General features: G+C 46.7%; 6 protein-coding genes across 6 annotated transcripts; 5 read left to right on the plus strand and 1 right to left on the minus strand.

The window, feature by feature from the left end:
• Positions 1-1,962: 1,962 nt before the first annotated feature.
• Positions 1,963-2,298, plus strand: POX_c04205 (uncharacterized protein; the record flags this gene model as incomplete). Its single annotated transcript, XM_050113089.1, has 1 exon — positions 1,963-2,298. The coding sequence occupies one exon, from the start codon at positions 1,963-1,965 to the stop codon at positions 2,296-2,298; it is 336 nt and encodes a 111-aa protein (XP_049970645.1).
• A 396-nt stretch (positions 2,299-2,694) lies between these two features.
• Positions 2,695-2,865, minus strand: POX_c04206 (uncharacterized protein; the record flags this gene model as incomplete). Its single annotated transcript, XM_050113090.1, has 1 exon — positions 2,695-2,865. The coding sequence occupies one exon, from the start codon at positions 2,863-2,865 to the stop codon at positions 2,695-2,697; it is 171 nt and encodes a 56-aa protein (XP_049970646.1).
• Positions 2,866-4,239: 1,374 nt separating this feature from the next.
• Positions 4,240-7,913, plus strand: POX_c04207 (uncharacterized protein; the record flags this gene model as incomplete). The annotated part of the gene is made up of 8 exons (XM_050113091.1): positions 4,240-4,406; positions 4,462-4,580; positions 4,626-4,699; positions 4,750-5,001; positions 5,050-5,153; positions 5,227-5,564; positions 5,621-6,275; positions 6,323-7,913. 8 exons carry the CDS (start codon positions 4,240-4,242, stop codon positions 7,911-7,913), a joined length of 3,300 nt encoding a protein of 1,099 aa, XP_049970647.1.
• A 1,940-nt stretch (positions 7,914-9,853) lies between these two features.
• POX_c04208 (uncharacterized protein) lies at positions 9,854-10,063 on the plus strand (the record flags this gene model as incomplete). The annotated part of the gene is made up of 1 exon (XM_050113092.1): positions 9,854-10,063. The coding sequence occupies one exon, from the start codon at positions 9,854-9,856 to the stop codon at positions 10,061-10,063; it is 210 nt and encodes a 69-aa protein (XP_049970648.1).
• Positions 10,064-14,631: 4,568 nt separating this feature from the next.
• On the plus strand, positions 14,632-14,778 carry POX_c04209 (uncharacterized protein; the record flags this gene model as incomplete). The annotated part of the gene is made up of 1 exon (XM_050113093.1): positions 14,632-14,778. The coding sequence occupies one exon, from the start codon at positions 14,632-14,634 to the stop codon at positions 14,776-14,778; it is 147 nt and encodes a 48-aa protein (XP_049970649.1).
• Positions 14,779-15,911: 1,133 nt separating this feature from the next.
• Positions 15,912-18,899, plus strand: POX_c04210 (uncharacterized protein; the record flags this gene model as incomplete). Its single annotated transcript, XM_050113094.1, has 6 exons — positions 15,912-15,923; positions 15,973-16,691; positions 16,753-17,489; positions 17,542-18,051; positions 18,393-18,772; positions 18,834-18,899. 6 exons carry the CDS (start codon positions 15,912-15,914, stop codon positions 18,897-18,899), a joined length of 2,424 nt encoding a protein of 807 aa, XP_049970650.1.
• Positions 18,900-19,358: the final 459 nt, after the last annotated feature.

A 19,358-nucleotide genomic window follows, 5' to 3' on the forward strand; every position in this document is an offset into this window, starting at 1 on the left:
CACTTCGGGCAGACAATCCACATCTTTTGTCCTGTGTTTTCACTGGCATCGAGCGAACAACAAACACATTTTCTCGTGATGTCCCAGGCAAAGCAACATAATCCCACAAGGCAAGCCTCGCGCGTCTCCACCAAAGACAAAAACAAAAACATAAAAAAATAAAAATAAAAACAAAAGAACCTACCTGTCCATCATTCTCTCGTTCATAAAGAGCCTTTGCTGGAGACCACATCTTTGATAAGGTGATGGGTCCTCTCGGTGCCCCTCAGTGTCTCCCCCACTACATAAACTGTGGCCCATTTCTCAGAGTGGAGACTCGGGTCAGGTTGTTATCCTGCCCAAAGAGTCGTCACGACAACTCGTGCAGCGTTGACCGGGCGCTTGAAGCGGGTGTTGGCGATCCTCTGCAACCAAGCCTTTTTTTTTTGGGGGGAATTCCCAGTCAGGCACCATCATGCATGGGCGACAGGCTTGACCGCTTGGTCAGGGGGGGAGTGCATCACGGGTTCATTGGTTCATTTGAATCACACTGTCCACGCGAGAGAGAGGATAAGAGAGGACAAGAGGAGGAAGAAATAAAAGAGGGGCGAATGACGGGGTCGTCCTGCAGGAGGATCCACGGCGGGGAACTTTGTCAAAATGCAGGTGGACCACCGGATGCACATGGCCTCGATTCATCCGAGATGACGTCGTCAGCAGTCTTCGGCATGAACTCTCCCCCTCGGAGAAGACATGGCTGGAAGCCGGACGCGGATCGATCATGAACCCTCGAGCACCTGTCTTCAGACAGACACCATCCTGGAGTGGCCATGGATTGGAGGGTATCCTGTTGATTCCATGCTAGAACATTCTTCCTTGGGAAACCAACCGCGGTGCACAAGACTCACTGGACGGGGGGATCGAATGCGCCTCGACAGAGTTTCACACGGGGACTGGTACTGGTACTGAGGGCAACATGTCACTGCGGCCAATCAGTTGATGCACTTGGTGTAGACCAGTGGTAGTGGTACTCCATGGACGTCTGCCCGTGCCTCGAGCCGAACGGGCGCTGCTGAGCCTATCGCATCAGACGCATCGGAAGCACCGTGCCGAGCGACGGATTGACCTGCCACGGACTGGACCTGTTCAACCTCCCGACTGCTCCTTCATCACTTCATTCTCTCGTAGAAAGGTAATTACCGTGAACTGACTGTACGACCGTCCCGGATGTCGACTGCTCCATCTGGACTGACAATCTTCAGGAGATGGCTTGGCATTCCGAGTCGTACATCCCCTCCCCTTCAACTTTCCAATATCTTCAATCGGGAGATTACCCACTAGCGATCTGGGCGCGTGCCGCGGAGTTATGATCAGCAACTTGGGTTCCAGTCACCAACTTTTTTTGATCGGGTCCGTTCCTGGTCTCCAATTGGCGTCGTTACCACTCGAGGCAAATGATGAACTACTCCATCCGCCCCATGATTAATTGTTAGGCTTAAATAATGGTCCCCCGTCTGCTTCCCGTCCTCTCTGATCCATATCCACTGTAGGGCACATGGCACACGAAAACGCCTGGTGTTGGCTCTCCACGCTCGACTCTCCACGTACCTCAAACGACCGAGTCCGACCTCTTACCGACTTGGGCGTCGGAGGACAACTTCCTGACCAGGGCTTACTTAAGTCCATCAGGCCCTCGTCCCGTCATCTTGACCCCTATACCCTCCGCCCCCTCTCCGCCGATTAACACTACATTAGCGCATCGCTCCGGCGATCCATACACATCGCAGTTGGCATCTCTCATCTTCTCACCACCACTCATCTCTCTTCTCTTCCCCTCCACTCATCACGTCTTTTCTCTCCTCCTTTCAGTCAACTGATCCATCCACCCGCTTGTTTGACTTGTTCTCCTCCTTCTGTCATCCTCCATCTCTCGACCTGCATCGTTCCCTCACTGATCCACTGCGTCTCTCCTCACCCACCACGATGGCTCAACTGCGCATCATCCGCAGCCGCAGTAAACAGGCGCCCTCCATCACCTCGGAGGATCCCTGGCGCAATGACAACCCTTTTGGCCCTCCCACCATGACACGCTCATTCTCCAGTCATACCATCCGACGTCTGCGAGAGGCCCTCGCCAAGTGGTCTCCGGCGTCCCTGGCCGAGAAAGAGCTCCTGCGCAAAAAGAATCAATATAAGATTCCTCTCACCCACCGCAATGTGGATAACTTTGTGACCGAACAACTCTGCAATGAGGCCATCCGGCCCAATCAACGAACCCCGGAGATTCAGGTGGTGGAGTGGCTGCAGCACGTTGCCTGAGCAGAACCGGCACCGCAGCAGGACCAAGGAGACGAAAAGAAAGGAGAGTGCCCACGCCACCGCCGACGTGAGAGATCTGCCACGGAATGAAAGATTGGGGACCTCGATCCCTACGCTCTTCCTCTCTTTATTTTCTGCTCTTCTGGATCCGTGAGGGGGAATGGAATTCGAACGGAGAAACAAGAAAAAAAAGTCTCAGAGATTTGGCCAGACTGGCCGGTCTGATATCTTCTTTCTTTTTGTTTTCATCTTTGATTTCCTTTCTTTTCGCTTGTTCAGATTCCCTCTTTTTTGCGACACTTTGATTCCACTCCCCTCGATCCATCGATGGCGGGCGTTGATCCGACATATTCGAAAGGGTCCTCCCCCCACCAGGACGAGCCCTCCACACGCCCGTCATTTGACTCGCCCGCATTGAACCGCAAACTCAATCCCATCCATCCAACCACACACGGTCCAGACTTGCTTGGTCTGGCCTTTTTGCTTTTTGTGCTCTTCTTTTTTTTTCTTGCTCATCTGGTTCGTGGTTCTTGCTCGGCCTTTGTGGTTTGTACGCCTCCCGTCCATTCTGCCGTCCATGGATGGAACAGAACATGAAGGGTGGAGAGAAGAAATGGAAGCGTCATGGATCACCTTTCACCTTCCTGTTCCTGATTCTTCTCGTTCACCATTCCCTTTTCTTCGTGACCACCACATCGGGTGTCCCCGGAGATTCCACTGTCCATGTCATTCATCCTTTGGGATGGTGATTCCCCCCCAGTCCTTTTTTCCCCTTCTTTACCGTTTTCCCCAGGGCTGGACCGGGCCATGCTGGAAGAGTGAGTCTTGGCAACGTCACTGCGCGGAACCAAGGGGGGGGAATTACATCAAAGAATTACCGAGTGGAATGAGTGCCGAGATCCTCCAAGGCAGAGATCATTACATTGGCATGCGTGCCAAGCCGGACAAGCTCCTGGGAGTCCCGTCAATGCCCCCCAATCCCGAGAATGCAACGTCGCAACCCCACACCCACTCACCCTCCCGCCCAAGTATGCAGGAAGAGAGGAGATGGAGGGGAGGAGGGGAAACCAGTCTTGGCAGTTATGTCACCGTCACCCGGCCAGCAGACGGAGCCCATCTCAGGGAGGATCCTTGCCGTCTGGCGAACCTGGTGTGGTTGGCAGTTTTGTACCATGAGCGAGTTCTGGAGAAGCCGCAGAGACTAGATTATCAATAATGCTAATGCTTAATGAATTCTTGAGGAATCACGTGCCGGATCATCCCTCATATATGTATTCTACCACACACTAGAATACCTAGGCCACTATACGTAACATTTTTCCTATGCCAGGTGGGGCTTTCCTATTTTAGCTGCCGCCGCTTTTATGAGGGCGCTCAGAGTCAGGCTCACTGAGTAAATTTCAGTCCGGGAATCAGAGTCACTGAGCTGCTCAGCATCGTCACGTGACAATCAGTGAGTGCTCAGTGAGTGCTCAGTGAGTGCTCAGTGAGTCTGATTGGATGCTCACTGAGCCATCACTGATTACTCAGATATTCGGCAGAGGCATCTATTGAGCACCCAGTCGATGCTCAGCCTATACCCAAACGAGCGCTTTGCCCCACCGTATTGTTTATCTTCCAACCTACTTTTTGATGGGCCTCATTCTTCACCATGTCCTGTTTTTTGAGGTACTCGACCCTCCAATCTCTTTCCTCAGCCCCCACAAATTAATGAACAGGGGCACGGTGACTCAATAATGGAGGGTTTAGGGATTCCGCCATGCACCGGCGCAGGAAAAAGGCGATCCGCTATTATCAGAACCCGAGATCTGTGCTTAAGTCCCGGAGTACAAATTGTAGCTGCATCCCGCATTTCAAGACGCAACCCATATTCTCTTCATCCTTAACTCAATAATTACTTCCATTCATTCATTCAGGCGTTCTACGAGAATACTTTCCGTTATGGGTCAGAAGACCTTCTTTGCTCAACAAGATGAGGCCTCCAAGCAACTGGCAAAGAACGGCTATGTTTTTGGCGCTTATGCGAAGGAGGATGCTATCAGACAAAAAGACAAAAGGATACCCAAGACGAAGAAGATGTATTCCAGTGTTGTCCGTCGTTGGATGGAGTGAGTTTTATTATCCAGAGGATTGCCCGCCGCATGCGTTGCTGACTGCTCTTAGATTCTTTGAACAAAATGGCATCAAGGGCTATGAGTTTGGGCCAGGATGTGCGACTCCAGACTATGTGCTCCTCAAAGAATTTTTCCGCTGGTATGGTCATACCGCGCGAGGCAAGAAAAGTAAGAACGGAAGACCGGTGATGACATCGTTTCTGAATTGTGCAGAAAGGCTGTTTGGTGGGTTTGAAGAAGAATTGCAGATCAAAATTGTGATGGAAGACAGGAGCGAGATATATAATGTAAGCTTTTGCTGAACTCCATGGTACACGCAAGACTAACCGCAGCACAGTGGATAAGGAGAACATTAACAGGCAACGAAGGGTGGATTGAGAATGTTGAAGATCCAGACCACAGTTTCACCAAGAAGGATTTTCTCCGAGTGATATCATCTATATGGAAATCGGATCATCGCCGATTCATCCCCGGATTACTTAAGGCTATCATCACGCTAGCTCTTCAACTATATCTTTTTACCGGAGCAAGAATTGGAGCATTTATACCAGCCCATGAGGATAGAGACAAGAGAGGCCTAAGATATAAGGTGAATATATCCTGGCGTTGGAGTTGTGCTATGCTAATTCTTGTCTAGGACATAGAGCTGGTGTTATTTCCATCCCCTACGGCCCCTTGGAAGGTCGAGTGGAAAGTCAATCAAGTCTGGTTAAAGAATAATCGAAACCCAGACTACACTGTGTAAGTCAACAAAATATAAATTCTTTAGCATTCTGCCTATAAATGAGAGTTTACACGCTGATATAATTTGAAGGTTTGGAATTGGAATCCGTGATACTAAGAAACCACAGTTCGCATCTGGCTATGTCCTTCTAGCTATTGCCCTTCAGCATGGTGCCCTATTTGGTATCAATACAGCGGAAGACCTAGCGAAGTACGATCTTTCAGATGGACGCCCAATTCCATTACGCTGGAAGGATGAGTATCTGAATAAGCCGGTGCTCAGAAATGTCACGGCCGATGGCCCACAAGATGTCCCCCTCACCAAGGAGCGGTTTTGTGAGATACTGCGTGGAAGAGTCACTGCTGCTGGATATAGCGAGAGTCTGACTATTCATAAAGTTCGGAAATTTCTGGGAAGTGTAATTGAAGGTGGGTATACAAGTTCGATGTTCTGTCGGTCAGAGTTTTGCTAATTGTGGGTACAGGAAAGCATGGTTCTGCCTTGGTATCACAAATATACGGACACAAAGATGCGGGAACATATCCTAAAGACTATGTGTTACACTGCTCTTCGATCGATACCGTCTCAGCCGTTCTAGGCGAGGAAGACCAGTCAAGTCACATTGAGTATTTCCAAGGATGTGAAAAATTTTATGAGCGCGGACTTCCAGGGGAGCTGCCAGCAGAGGTAGAGGAAAAAATTCTGCTAAAGCCAGAAATGGTTGAGATCAGAAGTCGGATCAAGGAGCTTGAAGCTCTAGGCGACAAAATATCCATAAATGCGGAGAGACTGAAATACAGAAAGACCTTGGTTCGATTCCGCCTTTCCGAGCTGAAGAAATACCAAAGCAGCTGGATACGGGAGAGAAGAGACCAAAGAATTCTCAACAAAGGGAAAGACGAGCGGGCACTTGATGATGATGACGTTTGCACACGTGTTCAAGCCTTGATTATGCCTGATTTTGCGCGAATTTCAACCTTGATGAATTTCGACGGCGAGCTTTCCTTCGATGAAATGCTCCTTTTTGTGGAAGACCTAAAAAATCACTGTGAACGTGACTTTGATGTGATCTATCTTCCACAAGAAAGCCCCGTTAAGGGTCGCTGCCCCGCTAGAGATTGCAATGAAGAGATTACACGGTGAGCTGTCTAGCCGCAGAAGAATGAAACTATACTAATGTTCTCAGTCTGAAAAAAACCGATAGGAGTACCCACATTCACAACTGTGTTCGACGCGAGATTGCTTTGAATCATCAAGTCTTGGAATCAGAGTTGAAATTTTGCTACGAGTGCATGAAGTGGTTTCAGCTAAGTCACTGGCGAGACCACTGCTCTTTCCACATCCAATCATGGGTAACTCGGCAATGTGAGGTGATCGTATATCGTCACACTGTGATCCGCCCCGGCTACTGCCCTTTCTGTGTATGGAACAACGATCTTGCCGCCGAAGACCGCTTACACTACTGGCTGACCAGTGGTAATTTGAGACAACACATTGAAGAGCAACATATGAATGGAAATCAAAGTCATGGAGAGAAGTCAATATGCGGATGTGGCGAAAGTTTTGACGAAGAACGTGGCCTCCGACACCATTTGCATGACATTCACAAGCTAAACAAAGCCATATGGCTAAGTCCAAAGCGCCAGAGGAAGAGAAGGAATACCTGCAAAGCGGAATCGCGAAAATCTTCAGAAGAGCCAGAGGAGCGATGCTCGAAAAGAGTTCGGTTCTACCGCTATCCGCCTCCACGTCACGAACATGAGTATCAACTTTCAAACACCATTTTCATTCCAGTTCCCACATTGCATGCCTTTGTTGAAGAACATCCCGAGCAATATTATTGTTCAAGTTTGAGCAGTAAGGCAACTCAAAGCAGCGGAAGTAGCTCAGGTAGTCTCTGCTCTTCTGCAACAATTTCTCCGCTCAGCTCGCGACCAACAACGCCTGGTTTGGATGTGATTGATCCAAGAATCCTCACCCCATTGGATTTCTACCAAGCCCGGAGACCTCAGCTTTATGGCCAAGATTACTCGGAGACGGATGTCCTTGAAATACCACCAGATGGACAAGATATCAAATGCCAAACCCTCAGCGTCGGAGCCCATACAGGGGCTCCAATTCGAATTACTGCTGATCAATCCACTACCGGTCTTGAGACCATTGGTTCTTGCTCTCTCGAGCCAGCCGAGAAGAACACAAATGATGGATACAAAGATCGTGGTGGTGTTACCAACCAGCTACAGTTATCTAGCCAATCATCAATCGAGACCAACGCCATAGAGAAGGCCACAGGAGTAAATTCTATGGATTTGCACATTCTGGGGGTGTCTACTACTGGCTTTACCGCAAGTGAAGCAAACGAGGAAAAGAAACACTCTCGAGATGCGCAGCCTGATTCCAAGTCAGCCAACAGCATATGCTCTGATGCGGAGATTGAGTCAGAAAGCCATTACCCCGCCCATCAAGGACTCATTGATCGGGTCACATCTCTTGGTACGGACTCGATCACTAATCTCAAGAAACCTCTTACCCGAGCCCAGGCCAGAAGACAACAACCTATGCAACAGTCTTCAAACCATTCGACAGAGAAAACGCTTCGACAGAAGCTTAATGCAACAGAGAAACGGAAGCTTCGTGAGCTCAAGAGCAAAAATTGGACTCTGAGGCAAATTGGGCCTCATTTTGCCGATATAGATATGACCTGGTTAAGGCAAGCTTGGATGGATATCAAACCCCCTCAGCGATGCACTCGATCACGGGCAACTCAGATAGCTTAGTTAAGCAACTGAATATTAGATCAGAAGACAACCACACTTTTATGATAAAGCACTGTTTAATTGTGAATTATGATTTCCAATCATAGTTCCCCCCTTCCCCCGAGAGGATTCAAACCTCCTTAAAGGTTATCCTCTGTACATATTTTTCGTTTCGCCGGCAAATAAGTTGATGTGGTTTCGTTATTCTTAGTAGACAAATTCAGTTAAGTATGAGCTAGTAGTTATGCCAGAACTGGAATTAGTGCATCACAATCTTTTGTAATACTGTAGAATTCAACCCTCGATTGAAAAGAGTCAAGATCATATAGGCTTTCCTTCCTGCAAAGATATATTACAATAAATTTACAATTACAGTTCTGTTACGTCAGTGCACCGCCACACTCTGGAGAACAATCTTGCTTGAGGTTTTTTTGAGAGGTACTGTACTGTATGAATTACGTTTCGGCGTGACCTGTACAATACCAATCAAGGGCCTCTTGGCAGCCAATCGAACCTCAAAACTCACCCTGGAACTACTGTCAGGCTCCGAAATCGATACATGATGCCTCTCGCTGCTGGTATAAGAACCTGGAGAAGGCACAATACAGTGGTTGGAACATAATGCTGATTTAGTTCGCCAAAAAATGGGGATAACGGGGATCCGATTCCCGATATTCGTGGCCTTGTAGTTAAGCCACAGGCACAGGCTAAGGCTGCAATTTCCATTAGTAACAGTACCGGTCGCCAGTCTACTGAGTGGTATCTCAACACGTGCGTGTACAAGTCGTCATGTCGTATATCGTATAAACGAATCAATATGCAAAATTATCGATGACAATCATGTTCTGGTGGAATTCTCTGATTTTTAAGGATGGCCTTGATTCTGGCTTGATTCTGGGGTTGATTCCTAAATAACCCCTAGGAGCCATGTGTTGGGGATAAATTCTTGTAAATAATAAATCCCAGGTCGTGCAGAGGCACCTCAGATACAAGGTTGGAATCAGCCCCAGGAATATGGCGGACATCTTTCAGAGGGATAGTTAGGCTATTTAACTTCGTATTGACTATTGTAACACCAATGGCACGTTTCTTGGCCCCCTGGATCGACGATCACACTCCTTTTGATTGGAGTATAGGAGGTAAAAAGTTCTCGGTCTGATACCGCTGAACATAAGGATAAACATGGCAAGGGAAAATCCAAACCCTTAAGATTGTGGCTATTTTGCAAAATCACTGACTAACAGGAGTCCACCAGTCTCTCCATGAAATCTACAACTATATGAGTGTCTGAGTGTCGAGGTTTCGGGAAAGTGAACAATAGAGTAAGTTTGGTTTTTCTTTCATTACAGCACACAGTAAAAATTTCAACAGTATGATCGCTGTGCCCGGACTTGACTTATTCGAGGCAAGCGGCAGTTGCTGGGATTCTTCTTGGCATGGCCCCCAGCAACCGAGAAAATGGATGATGGTTGGAGGCTTCTGCTCGAGATATTTCTATGAAATCCAACCTCCTCAAGGTACGGCTGTTTGCTTACCAATTTGACTCCATCTGGACTTCTGTACGAGCGCCGACGGTGTTTCAAGACAAGCAGATAGCCTTTTGCAGCAAATCTGCCAGCATAGGTCTCCTGAGGTGCGTGCCCTTTGACCAGCAATCTAAGAGCGAGAACTCATGGCAACAGGGTGAAGACAACCCAATTGTTTTTCTAGGTCAGGGCTTGGGGGCGGGGAGGAGGGGGAGGGGGGTGCTCATCAAACAGGTAAATGAGGAATAGCCTGCATCGTGTCGGTCTCGTAACTGATCCAATTGATAGGCGCTAGTGAACGCTTCATCAATTAGAGTTTATTCAGGAGTGAAGGATGCGACGTACTCTAAGTGGATTCTTACAGTGTGAATTATTCTACTGCTGACTATACAGGATGGGGATTTGCTTTTTTCGGTACCCCCCACTCTGTGGAGAATGCAACACCAAGCGGTTGTTCCAAAATACTGGTGGAAAATCTACAAGTTCCTCCGGAACATGGCGGTCTTATTAGTGAACAACTCAACGACTTCAACTTCTTCTCAATCTACGGTGATAGGGATGAGGTTGGATATCCGATTTTCATTACTACACGAATTGCTTGGATTTGTTGGTTTAAAGTTTGAGAGATTGACTTATCTTGTTTAATAGATCACGCCGTTTCGTTCAGCGGTACTCAATCTACCAAGTGACCGAGAAGCCCAGGTTGACTGGCCGGAAACCACGAGGAGCTGTGTCACTTCCCTGTTGGCTCGGAAAACCATAGGAATGCCACACGGTGGTTATAGATACTCTGTGAACAAGCCTTCTGGAAACGGTGTGCAAGAGCATGAATGCGTTTTGGCCGAGCACAATATCAAATCGCCTATTTCCTAATCTAATTTTGAGCACTTGTCTTTTCTTTTGGCAATTGACGATCATAGAATTTTTTTTCGGTATATTCATGGGAAAGAATGGAAATCACCTTACTTATCTAAAAAGCAAAGACATGTACGTAATCTTGGTAATCTACGACCCTCGGACAACGGATTCAGGGGCATTGGTTGGACCATGACCTGGAACACACGATAATTACTTGAATTAATTGAGTCTGCTTTTCGAACACACATGCTGCACACTTGACCGTGTACACACAGCTAGGAACTACCTTACCGGTCTTTACTGTACTCCAGGCCCCACATGAAGGAAAACTTAATGCTCTAAATGCTGACTTTACATATCTTCTTCAGGCTCATCGTATTTGCGAGGTTGAAGGATAATGACTGTTATTTTGAATTCACTTTAATCCGACCCAAATTCATAGTTAATTGACAGTGATTTCACTTTAAATCTCCGGAAAGTGAAGCCGAAGTAGCGTTCAATAATTTGGTAAATAATTTGTTAAGCAAGCTGTTATTGTCAAATATTTGTGCGCAATTGATGTGTGAGCCGGCGAAGTGCCATTATTTGATCAATCTTCAGAGGCTGTGATGGTGGGCAGAGATGAGCGATTAATTGAGAGTGATTAATGGAGAGTGATTAATGGAGAGTGATTAATTGAGAGTGATTAATTGAGAGTGATGAATTGAGAGTGATGAATTGAGAGTGATTAATTGAGAGTGTTTATGTTGAGATAAGTGATTGTCTGATTGATTCTTATTGATTGATTTTAAATAGTGTTTTCATTAAAGGGCGGGATGCCTCATATACATCACTTTCCAATCCCTGCCATAAGGTTCAGCCACCGTGATACTCAACAGATTAATTGAGAGTGGTTAACTGAGAGCGATTAATTCAGAGTGATACCACCCCTTACTAGCTCTAGGATGACTGTTATAAGACGGGTACAGTACAAAGAGGGGTTTCATATGACGTAGACCCTCTCATGGGGCATTTCGTCTTCGGTTGGGGTTCCCAGAACTAACTTCCTCTCAAGAAGATTCTCTCAAGAGGTCTAGCCTCCCAGAATAATCGTTTTATTATAGGGTTTCCAAGTACACACACACACACAATTCATTAACGCCCGGCGGCTGAGCCGAAAGGGCAACTAAAACTAATCTATCGATACACGTCCTAATATATATCTGCCGTGTCTCCTTCGAGCCCATACATGGATCCTTGGGCAGTATATGTCCTCTCAGCTGTCAATATCAAAGGGATCCTTGTGGGTTAGTAAGTTGATTAGTAGACTGGCTTGAAGGCGCTTCTTCAAGTGTTCAACATCCTATCCTCGGCAGTTGAAGCGCGTCCACCATTTGTGGCACAAGGTGGTAGGTGTAGGTTGGTGAAGGGGGAGGAGGGTGTCGTTGCGTTGGTTGACGTGGTTAGGTGGCGTCGAGTCGGCCCGTGGCGATCGCGAATCGTATTGAGGCTCGCACCGCTTCCAAGTTCGGCATCCATCGCTGATTGTCCGAGGGCGATTTCCCGCCCAGGAAGAAGGAGAGATTGCCCCGGTGAGTTTGACTAGTCTGCAGTAATGCTATTCGTTGTGTGGTCTACTTCCGACATCGAAAGAGGAAGTGTTCCACGGTCTCTCTTGCTTGTCCATATACACACTAGTCCGTGTCTGTAACGTTAATCCGACGGAGATAGCTATTGAGTCTAGCTATGCCAGTCCGGAGTTGGGCTAGCACGCTCGCTTCTTTCTATAATAATCGATTATATAGCTATCGAGTGTGTTTCCCTGGCAGTGCTATATCTACTCGTTTCACGTGTCTTCCTACGTTCTCCGGCAAGTTATTACTAGGAGCTACTTAAGACCGAGCGATCTTCAGTGTTGTCGACTTTATCCTAGGGGCAGATTTTTGCAGGGCGGTATCCTTCTGGGTCGCGGTCCTAGCTTGCTCTTTAGCTAGACTTAGCAGTTTATTGTCCGCGCTAGTAGGAACCTATAGGATATTAATATTGTTTCCGTTTCTCCGTAACCTTTTTATTAACTTGTACGTTTAGCAAACGAATTCCTAGCCCGACTATTGCCGAGGATTCCTTATCGTAAGGGCCGCTACTTTGTTACTTATAAGTAGCGTGATCCTGTAGTCTTTTAGCCCTACTAGTATATTTAATATATATACTAGTGCTACTAGCTCCGCGGAGAATGGATTTTGCTCTAATCTTAGGCCTAGTGTCGTGGAAAAGGTCTTTAGTTTTAGCTTCCGATATCGAGGCGGCTATTTCTTGATCGCTACCCCAAAACCTACGAGGCCGTTTCGTGCTAAACTGCTAACCGTAACTTATAATAATCCGCCCGGTATAGTATACGAGTGCGGTATTACTTTAATATCGCTCTGTATACGAGTCTCCTACGGTGCTAACACGAACGGATTAATAGTTTCTAGAGTTTCTATCTTAATATTTTTTAGCGCGTCCGCTACCTAGTATAGCGGCGAACGGTAGTATCTCCTAAACTTCTTTATACAGGCTGTACTCCTGCGGAGCGGGTAGGTTTCTGGAAGGGTGTAAATATCTGTCTATATTTTCACGGCCCGTCTCTAGAAGCGGTGTTGTACGGTAGTAATATAAGCCTCGGCCTCCGCTACGCTAGTCGCAACGGTGAGAAATATCCCGATAATTACTTGCGCTCCTACCCTTTAGACTCGATTAATCGGCCTACTAGCCTTATCCTTGTAGGCGTATATCCAGACACTAGAAGCATAGTCTACTACTAGCGCTACTATCGATATAAATAACTGTCGAGCGGTTGCTAGCGTTAGGCCACGAAGTCGCTAAAGCTCTATCGCTACCCCTAGGCCTTTAGATACCGCCCTCGCGATATGTTCCTTGTACTTGAGTCTTGTGTCTATAAGAACGCCTAGGATCTTAACGTAGTCTCTAGGTATAACGGTCTGTCCCTTAATAGTAAAAGGCACCTTATCTGTTTTGTGAACTTTAGGAGCGAAGTATATAATAGTAGTTTTGTCGGCCTCAAAAGTCGCTTCGCTCCTTTTCTCCTAGTCGAGCGCTTCCGCGATAATTGCTTTAATACCTTCCCGATTACTCTGCGCCGTTAGTCCGGTTACCTACGCGGTAAAATCGTCTACGAACGTAATTACCCCTCCTTAGCTATCGATCTGTCGTTAAACGAGGTCTGCGTTAAAGAAGAGGAATAGGATTAGAGATAGCGGTAAGCCCTATAGTAGTCTAGCCTAGGGTAGGCTTTAGACCTCAGATAGTTACCTATTAATTTGAATGGTCGTAGTCCTTTCCGAGCAGAACGCCTTAACCTACCGGAGCAGGTCCTCCGGTATGCCTCGCGCTTTTATCCTTTGAAGCAATCGTTCTTTGTATACTCTATTATAAGCTCCTTTAATATCGAAGCTGATCAAGCTTAATACCCGTCGGCCGCGCTACGCTATATAGATTTGCTCTTGCAGGAACATAAGTACTTGTTCCGCAGACCGCTATTTTCGAGCCCCGAAGTGGCTAGTTAGGAGTAAGCCGTACGTCTCTACTGCGTATAAGATTCTTTCTGCAACCACTGACTCTAATATCTTACCTAGCATCGCGAGGAGCGAAATTAGTCTCTATACTTTAGTAATATTGTAGCTCTCTTTATTCGGCTTTTTGAGCGGTATAATCTTCGCGTGTCTCTACTACCTTAGTAACGTGCCTCCTTCTAGTAAGGCTCGAAAGAGATCAAGAACCCTGTCCTTAACCGTGGGCCACGTTATCTTCTAGACTATTACTAGCAGGCCGTCTTCGCCAGGCGCTTTCTAGGATTTCGCCGCTAATAGTTACTACTCTATCTCTTCTATCGTGATCGCTAGCATTTCTACCGCTACCCTTTCTAGTCTCGTCCCTTTATCGTTAATACTCTCTGGCAGAGGCGGGAAGAATATGGTTAGTAATTCTTCTGCTTACTCCTTGTGATCGGTAGTGGTCGTTCCGTTTGCTCTAAGGAGCTACGGGACCTTTCTAAACGCTACGTCGTCTCCCGACTTTAGGTATTTAGCGGCTTTCTATATATTATCGTTGTCTGCAAGGAATTTATTCTAGTGCTTTTTCTTTTGTTACCGGATAGTATCGTAGTATTGCTTCGCTGCGCCCTAGGCCATCTCTTCTAGACAGGAGACCTTTCGTCCCGCCCGTTACTCCGAGCGGGCGTGATTTCTCTAATATATATTGAAGAGGGGAATGCTCACGGCAGTCTGATCTCACCAGACAGGTCGAGTCATAGAGGAACCAAACCAAACCCACAAGCACGCAAGTCCTGGAATCCTCCAAAGTAATCGTGAGATCCGATGTCAGGTACCAAAGGCAGGAATCAAAAAGAGTATGATATTTCAAGTGTAAGGAATCTGACTGTAAAGACTGTCCTGAATCCTCCGTCCAAACTGTTGTTCAAGTATGATGATGATGCCGGATCCCGCAAGCTAGGTCCTAGATAACCTTCCTCGGCGGTAAGGCTCTCAGGCATCTCCTACTACTGAATATCCGCCTTTAAGTACATGCAACCGAATCCCCCACTACAATATTTAATAATGCGGTGCATAGTGTGTCCTCACGACCTTTTATCCCATACACTACTTTAATGCTTATTTTAAGGTTAATCTTCCTGAGATTTGGAAACATACACAATAGACGTTTAGTAATTGTACTAGTAAATCCAGGATTCTATTCTAATCTTTATCAATGCCAAATCTGGCCCTCAAAGGCATATCACTATGGCTCTGTGAGACTTACGTGTTTTTTTTTTCGAACTACGAAGGCCGCGAGGGTCGAGAGGGTCAGGAGGGTCTCCTACGGGTGACCCTCAGAATACGAGGGTAAATCTGCGGGTGACCCTCGCGACCCTCATATATTGACCAATTAAGAGATATGAGACCCACTGCTAAGTGGGTTGTATGATGATCTATCAACTTATGAGTCTTTAGCCCTCTGAATCCCCCTAGCTATTATGAATCCTACTGACTTGAGTTTTTGTCGGTAAGTCCCTCAATTTCTTGTTATACCCTCTTCTTCGTCTCTCCTTGCTTAGCGCTACGAATATCCTCCACTATATACTATGTCTCTACACTTCTCTGATCTTCCATCCTCCTCTATTTACGAGGGGGATTCTTCGGCAGATCCGCTTGCCTTTAGTTTCCCTATCGACTCTCAGCTATTTACACCAGAGATCTCAGGAAGTCAAACAGCCTCAATCGTCAACTCAGACTTCACTCAACCTCTGCCTACACCTCCTATCCCCGACTGCCTACAGCGCGTAGGCCCCGACCGGCATAGACAGTATATTATATATACTACTATGTCAAGAGATGATTTTGTTACTTGGTGGTTAATGACAGAATATGGGATGAAAAAACGAATTAACTGGGACACAAACCACCAATCTGAGTGTTGGAAACAGTTTGAACAGGTAGCAGATATAAAGACTGGGAAGCCTATGGCTATGTGTAAGGTATGCGCCGCGACTCTGGAACATCCAGCCCTTTGCCGCCATGGAACGTCTTCTATGAATAAGCATATGAAGGGTCCAACATGTCGCAATAAGAGTACCAAAAGGCCAAGTATTAAGCAGATAATGGAGAACGCTGTGAGTTAAAGCTCCGCCTCTATTCTTAATAAAATACTTATATTACTAGGCAAAACACACTCCGAAAGCTACAGTCTTCACCCAGGACGAATGGGAGCATAAACTTCTAAGACTACTCGCGATGTCACGACTTCCTTTTCAATTCATTGAACATCCGGAGTTCCATGACCTTATTTCCTTCGCGCGCCTTGCACCACAGCGGCCTATCATTCCTACTGCAAAAACCATTCGCGCGCGGCTACGAGGCTTTGTAGCGGAACAGCAACAGAGTATCCTACGACAATTGCCAGAAGGCTCAAAGCTTTCACTGGCATTAGATTGTTGGACATCTCCCTTTCAGCAGGCGTTTATGGCGGTGACCGGCTACTTCCTCGACCATAGCTGGGAGTACCGGGAGGTCCTTCTTGACTTTGAGCCTCTTTCTGGCTCCCATTCAGGTCTGAATCTTAGTGAGGTACTAATAAAGCTCCTCCAACAACATGATATTACAGACCGAGTGCTCGCAATTACCACTGATAATGCGTCGAATAATAATACCTTGGTGAACTTCATGAATGAGGCTATCCAGTCACTTGAGCTAAGTGATAGCTCTGTTATACGCGTTCCATGTATAGCACATGTTATCCAGCTTAGCTTAAAGGATCTCCTTGGTCAATTGAAAGCAAACCCGAAAAACGAGATGGCTGAGACAGAGTGGTCTGAAGCTTGTGTCCAGTCTCTTCGTGCGACGCAGCAAAAAAGAGAGATTGTTAACACGTTGAATAAGGTGTATACATACTCCTTCTACATACTTTTCTCTTATTTTCTAATCTAAGTATTAGATACGCAGCCCGGCTATTTACATCAACAGTAGTCCCCAGCGTCGAGAGGCCTTCTACAACCTTCAAACAGAGGAGCCAAAACTTGTTCCTATCCAGGATGTCAAGACTCGCTGGAATTCGACCTTTCTTATGCTCCGGCGCGCAAAGCGGCTACAGTCTACCTTTGATGAGTTTTACGAGCATTATGGCCAAGATCAGTTTGCCATAAGTGCAGAGGAATGGCGCCAGATTGAGTATCTGCTTTGGATTACACAACCATTCTTTAAATTCACTTCCCTTCTCTCGCAGACGAAAGATGTGACTATTCATCTAGTCTTCAGCATCTACAACAAACTCTTTGACCATCTAGAAAAGTCAATCCGGCAGCTTCAGCGAAAGAAGGTCCCTTGGAAACAGTTGATGTTAGCTGCCCTCTACGCAGCTAAAAGGAAGCTTTCTCAATACTATAGCATGACTGATCAGATCCCTGGTGACCTTTATGCAATCGGCACAATAATTGCACCGCAGCAGAAGCTTCAGTTCTTCTCGACCAAGGATTGGGATAATGACTGGCGTTCACGGTATCGCAATAGTTTTGAACATTGCCTTGAACCCTATCAACGGCGGCTTTTGAGCACCCAGTCGCCGGCTAAGGTTCAGCCATCAGTCTTAGCTATCTCTGAGCTTGAGATGATATGTGAACCAGAAGCATCTCAACAGTCAACGACTAGCCAACATGATGAGCTTTCGCGATATCTTGATAGTGGTATGTGATCCATATCACTAATTCGTACATTTATAACTAACATTACTAATAGCACCAGTTCGATCTGTTCCTCGTGTCTTCTGGAAGGAGCACCAGCACGAATTTCCAGCTCTTGCGAGCCTTGCCCGTGACATTCTCTCAATTCCCGCTACTGGTGCAGGTGTAGAGCGGCTTTTTAACTCTGCTCGAGATATCTGCCACTATCGCCGAGGCTCTCTTAATCCTACGACTATCCAAGACCTAATGCTATTCATGTGCACATCCCGGTTCGATTTGGAGGATGAACAGAGGGTATTGATCAATGAGTATCTCTCATATGAAGAGATGCAGACAGCTAGGGAGGAAAGGGATACCCAGGCGAATGGATTTGATCCAATCAGTGACGACGAGGAAGGAGAAGAGGAAGATTCCACTCAGATACGGTGCACAGATCAAGCTCCTAGTGAAAGAAGTCAAGGCAAGCGGCGAAGGAGTGCTGGATCTAGGCCAGAAGAGAGCCGTGGAGATGAAGATGAAGATGCAGAAGTCCTTCCACTACCTAACATGGAGCAGCGCTTGTCAGGTAGGGTCCGGAAACGATCTAGACTTCTTGATGGATATGAAACACCTTAAAGTAGTTCTGTAGCTAAATTTAATCTGAAAACAAAGCTCTTTCTTCTGATCTATAAAAAATCTATTAGACTTTCTCTGTAGTCCGAAGATACAAGCGAAATACTCAAAAAATACAGCAAAATCTACATAAAATATGCATACAGCGAGGTCCTACTGTTTGTTCTGTTTGACCACCCGCGGGTCACCCGCGGGTGACCCTCACGAGGGTCGGAGCTAGCCTGGACCCTCGCTGCGGGTGAGAATGTCAGACCCTCGACCCTCAAAACGAGGGTCTGAGGGTGACCCTCTGAGGGTCACCCGCGGGTGAGGGCGAGGTCTACCCACGAAAGCTTAATGAGGATGATATTAGGAAGATTGATGAAATGATTGAGGAAAACCCGAGAATTATGATTGAGGATCTGCTTGAAGGTGTCTCGAATAAGGTTAAAAGGACCTCGATTTGGCGCCTAATGCACGAACAAGGCCGCAGAAAGTGGCTCGTCCTTGACCGACCGGGGCTAACCCCCGAGTATACAGCCGCACGCCTTCGCTGGGCACTTGAGTACCAGGACTTTACCCCTGAAGATTGGGCCCGAGTCTTCTGGTCCGACGAATGTACGGTCGAACGGGGTATCGGCGAGCGCCGTGAGTACATATTTACGCCGAGGAATAAGCAGATTCAAAAGCGCGATGTACGCCCGGTCCCTACGAGGGGTAAACAGACTAAATAGATGTTTTGGGCTGTTTTCTCAGGATCTGCACGGCGTACTGGCCTTATCCCTCTATTTGGCGATCCGAATAGTGCGCGCGGCGGTGTAAATCGCTTTATAATTCGCGATCTTTACCAGCGAATCTTACCTACTTTGATCGACCACCAAGATGGTATTTTTCAGCAAGATAATACGTCTACACACACTGCAATCGTCGTACGCGAAGCTCTACGAGAGATAGGATTTATCGTGATGGATTAGCCTGCCAAATCACCAGATTTAAATCTAATTGAGAACCTGTGGACTTTGCTAAAGGATAAAATCTATAAGATTTGCCCAGAGCTAAAGACTATGCGAAATAACGATACTACGCATACGATTTTTATTGAAAAAGCACAGGAAGCGTGGGATGCGCTGGATTTAGATATCTTGGTCAATTTATCTTCTGCCATGCCACATAGGGTGCAGGCAATTATCGATGCAGAGGGGTGGTATACTAAGTATTGATAGATTTGGTTGATTTTTGTACTTAGTTATGAGGTTTCTTAGCGTGGGCAGAAAATCCCTT

The sequence above is a fragment of the Penicillium oxalicum genome, chromosome III (genome assembly GCF_001723175.1).
Source record: "Penicillium oxalicum strain HP7-1 chromosome III, whole genome shotgun sequence".
NCBI lineage: Eukaryota > Fungi > Ascomycota > Eurotiomycetes > Eurotiales > Aspergillaceae > Penicillium > Penicillium oxalicum.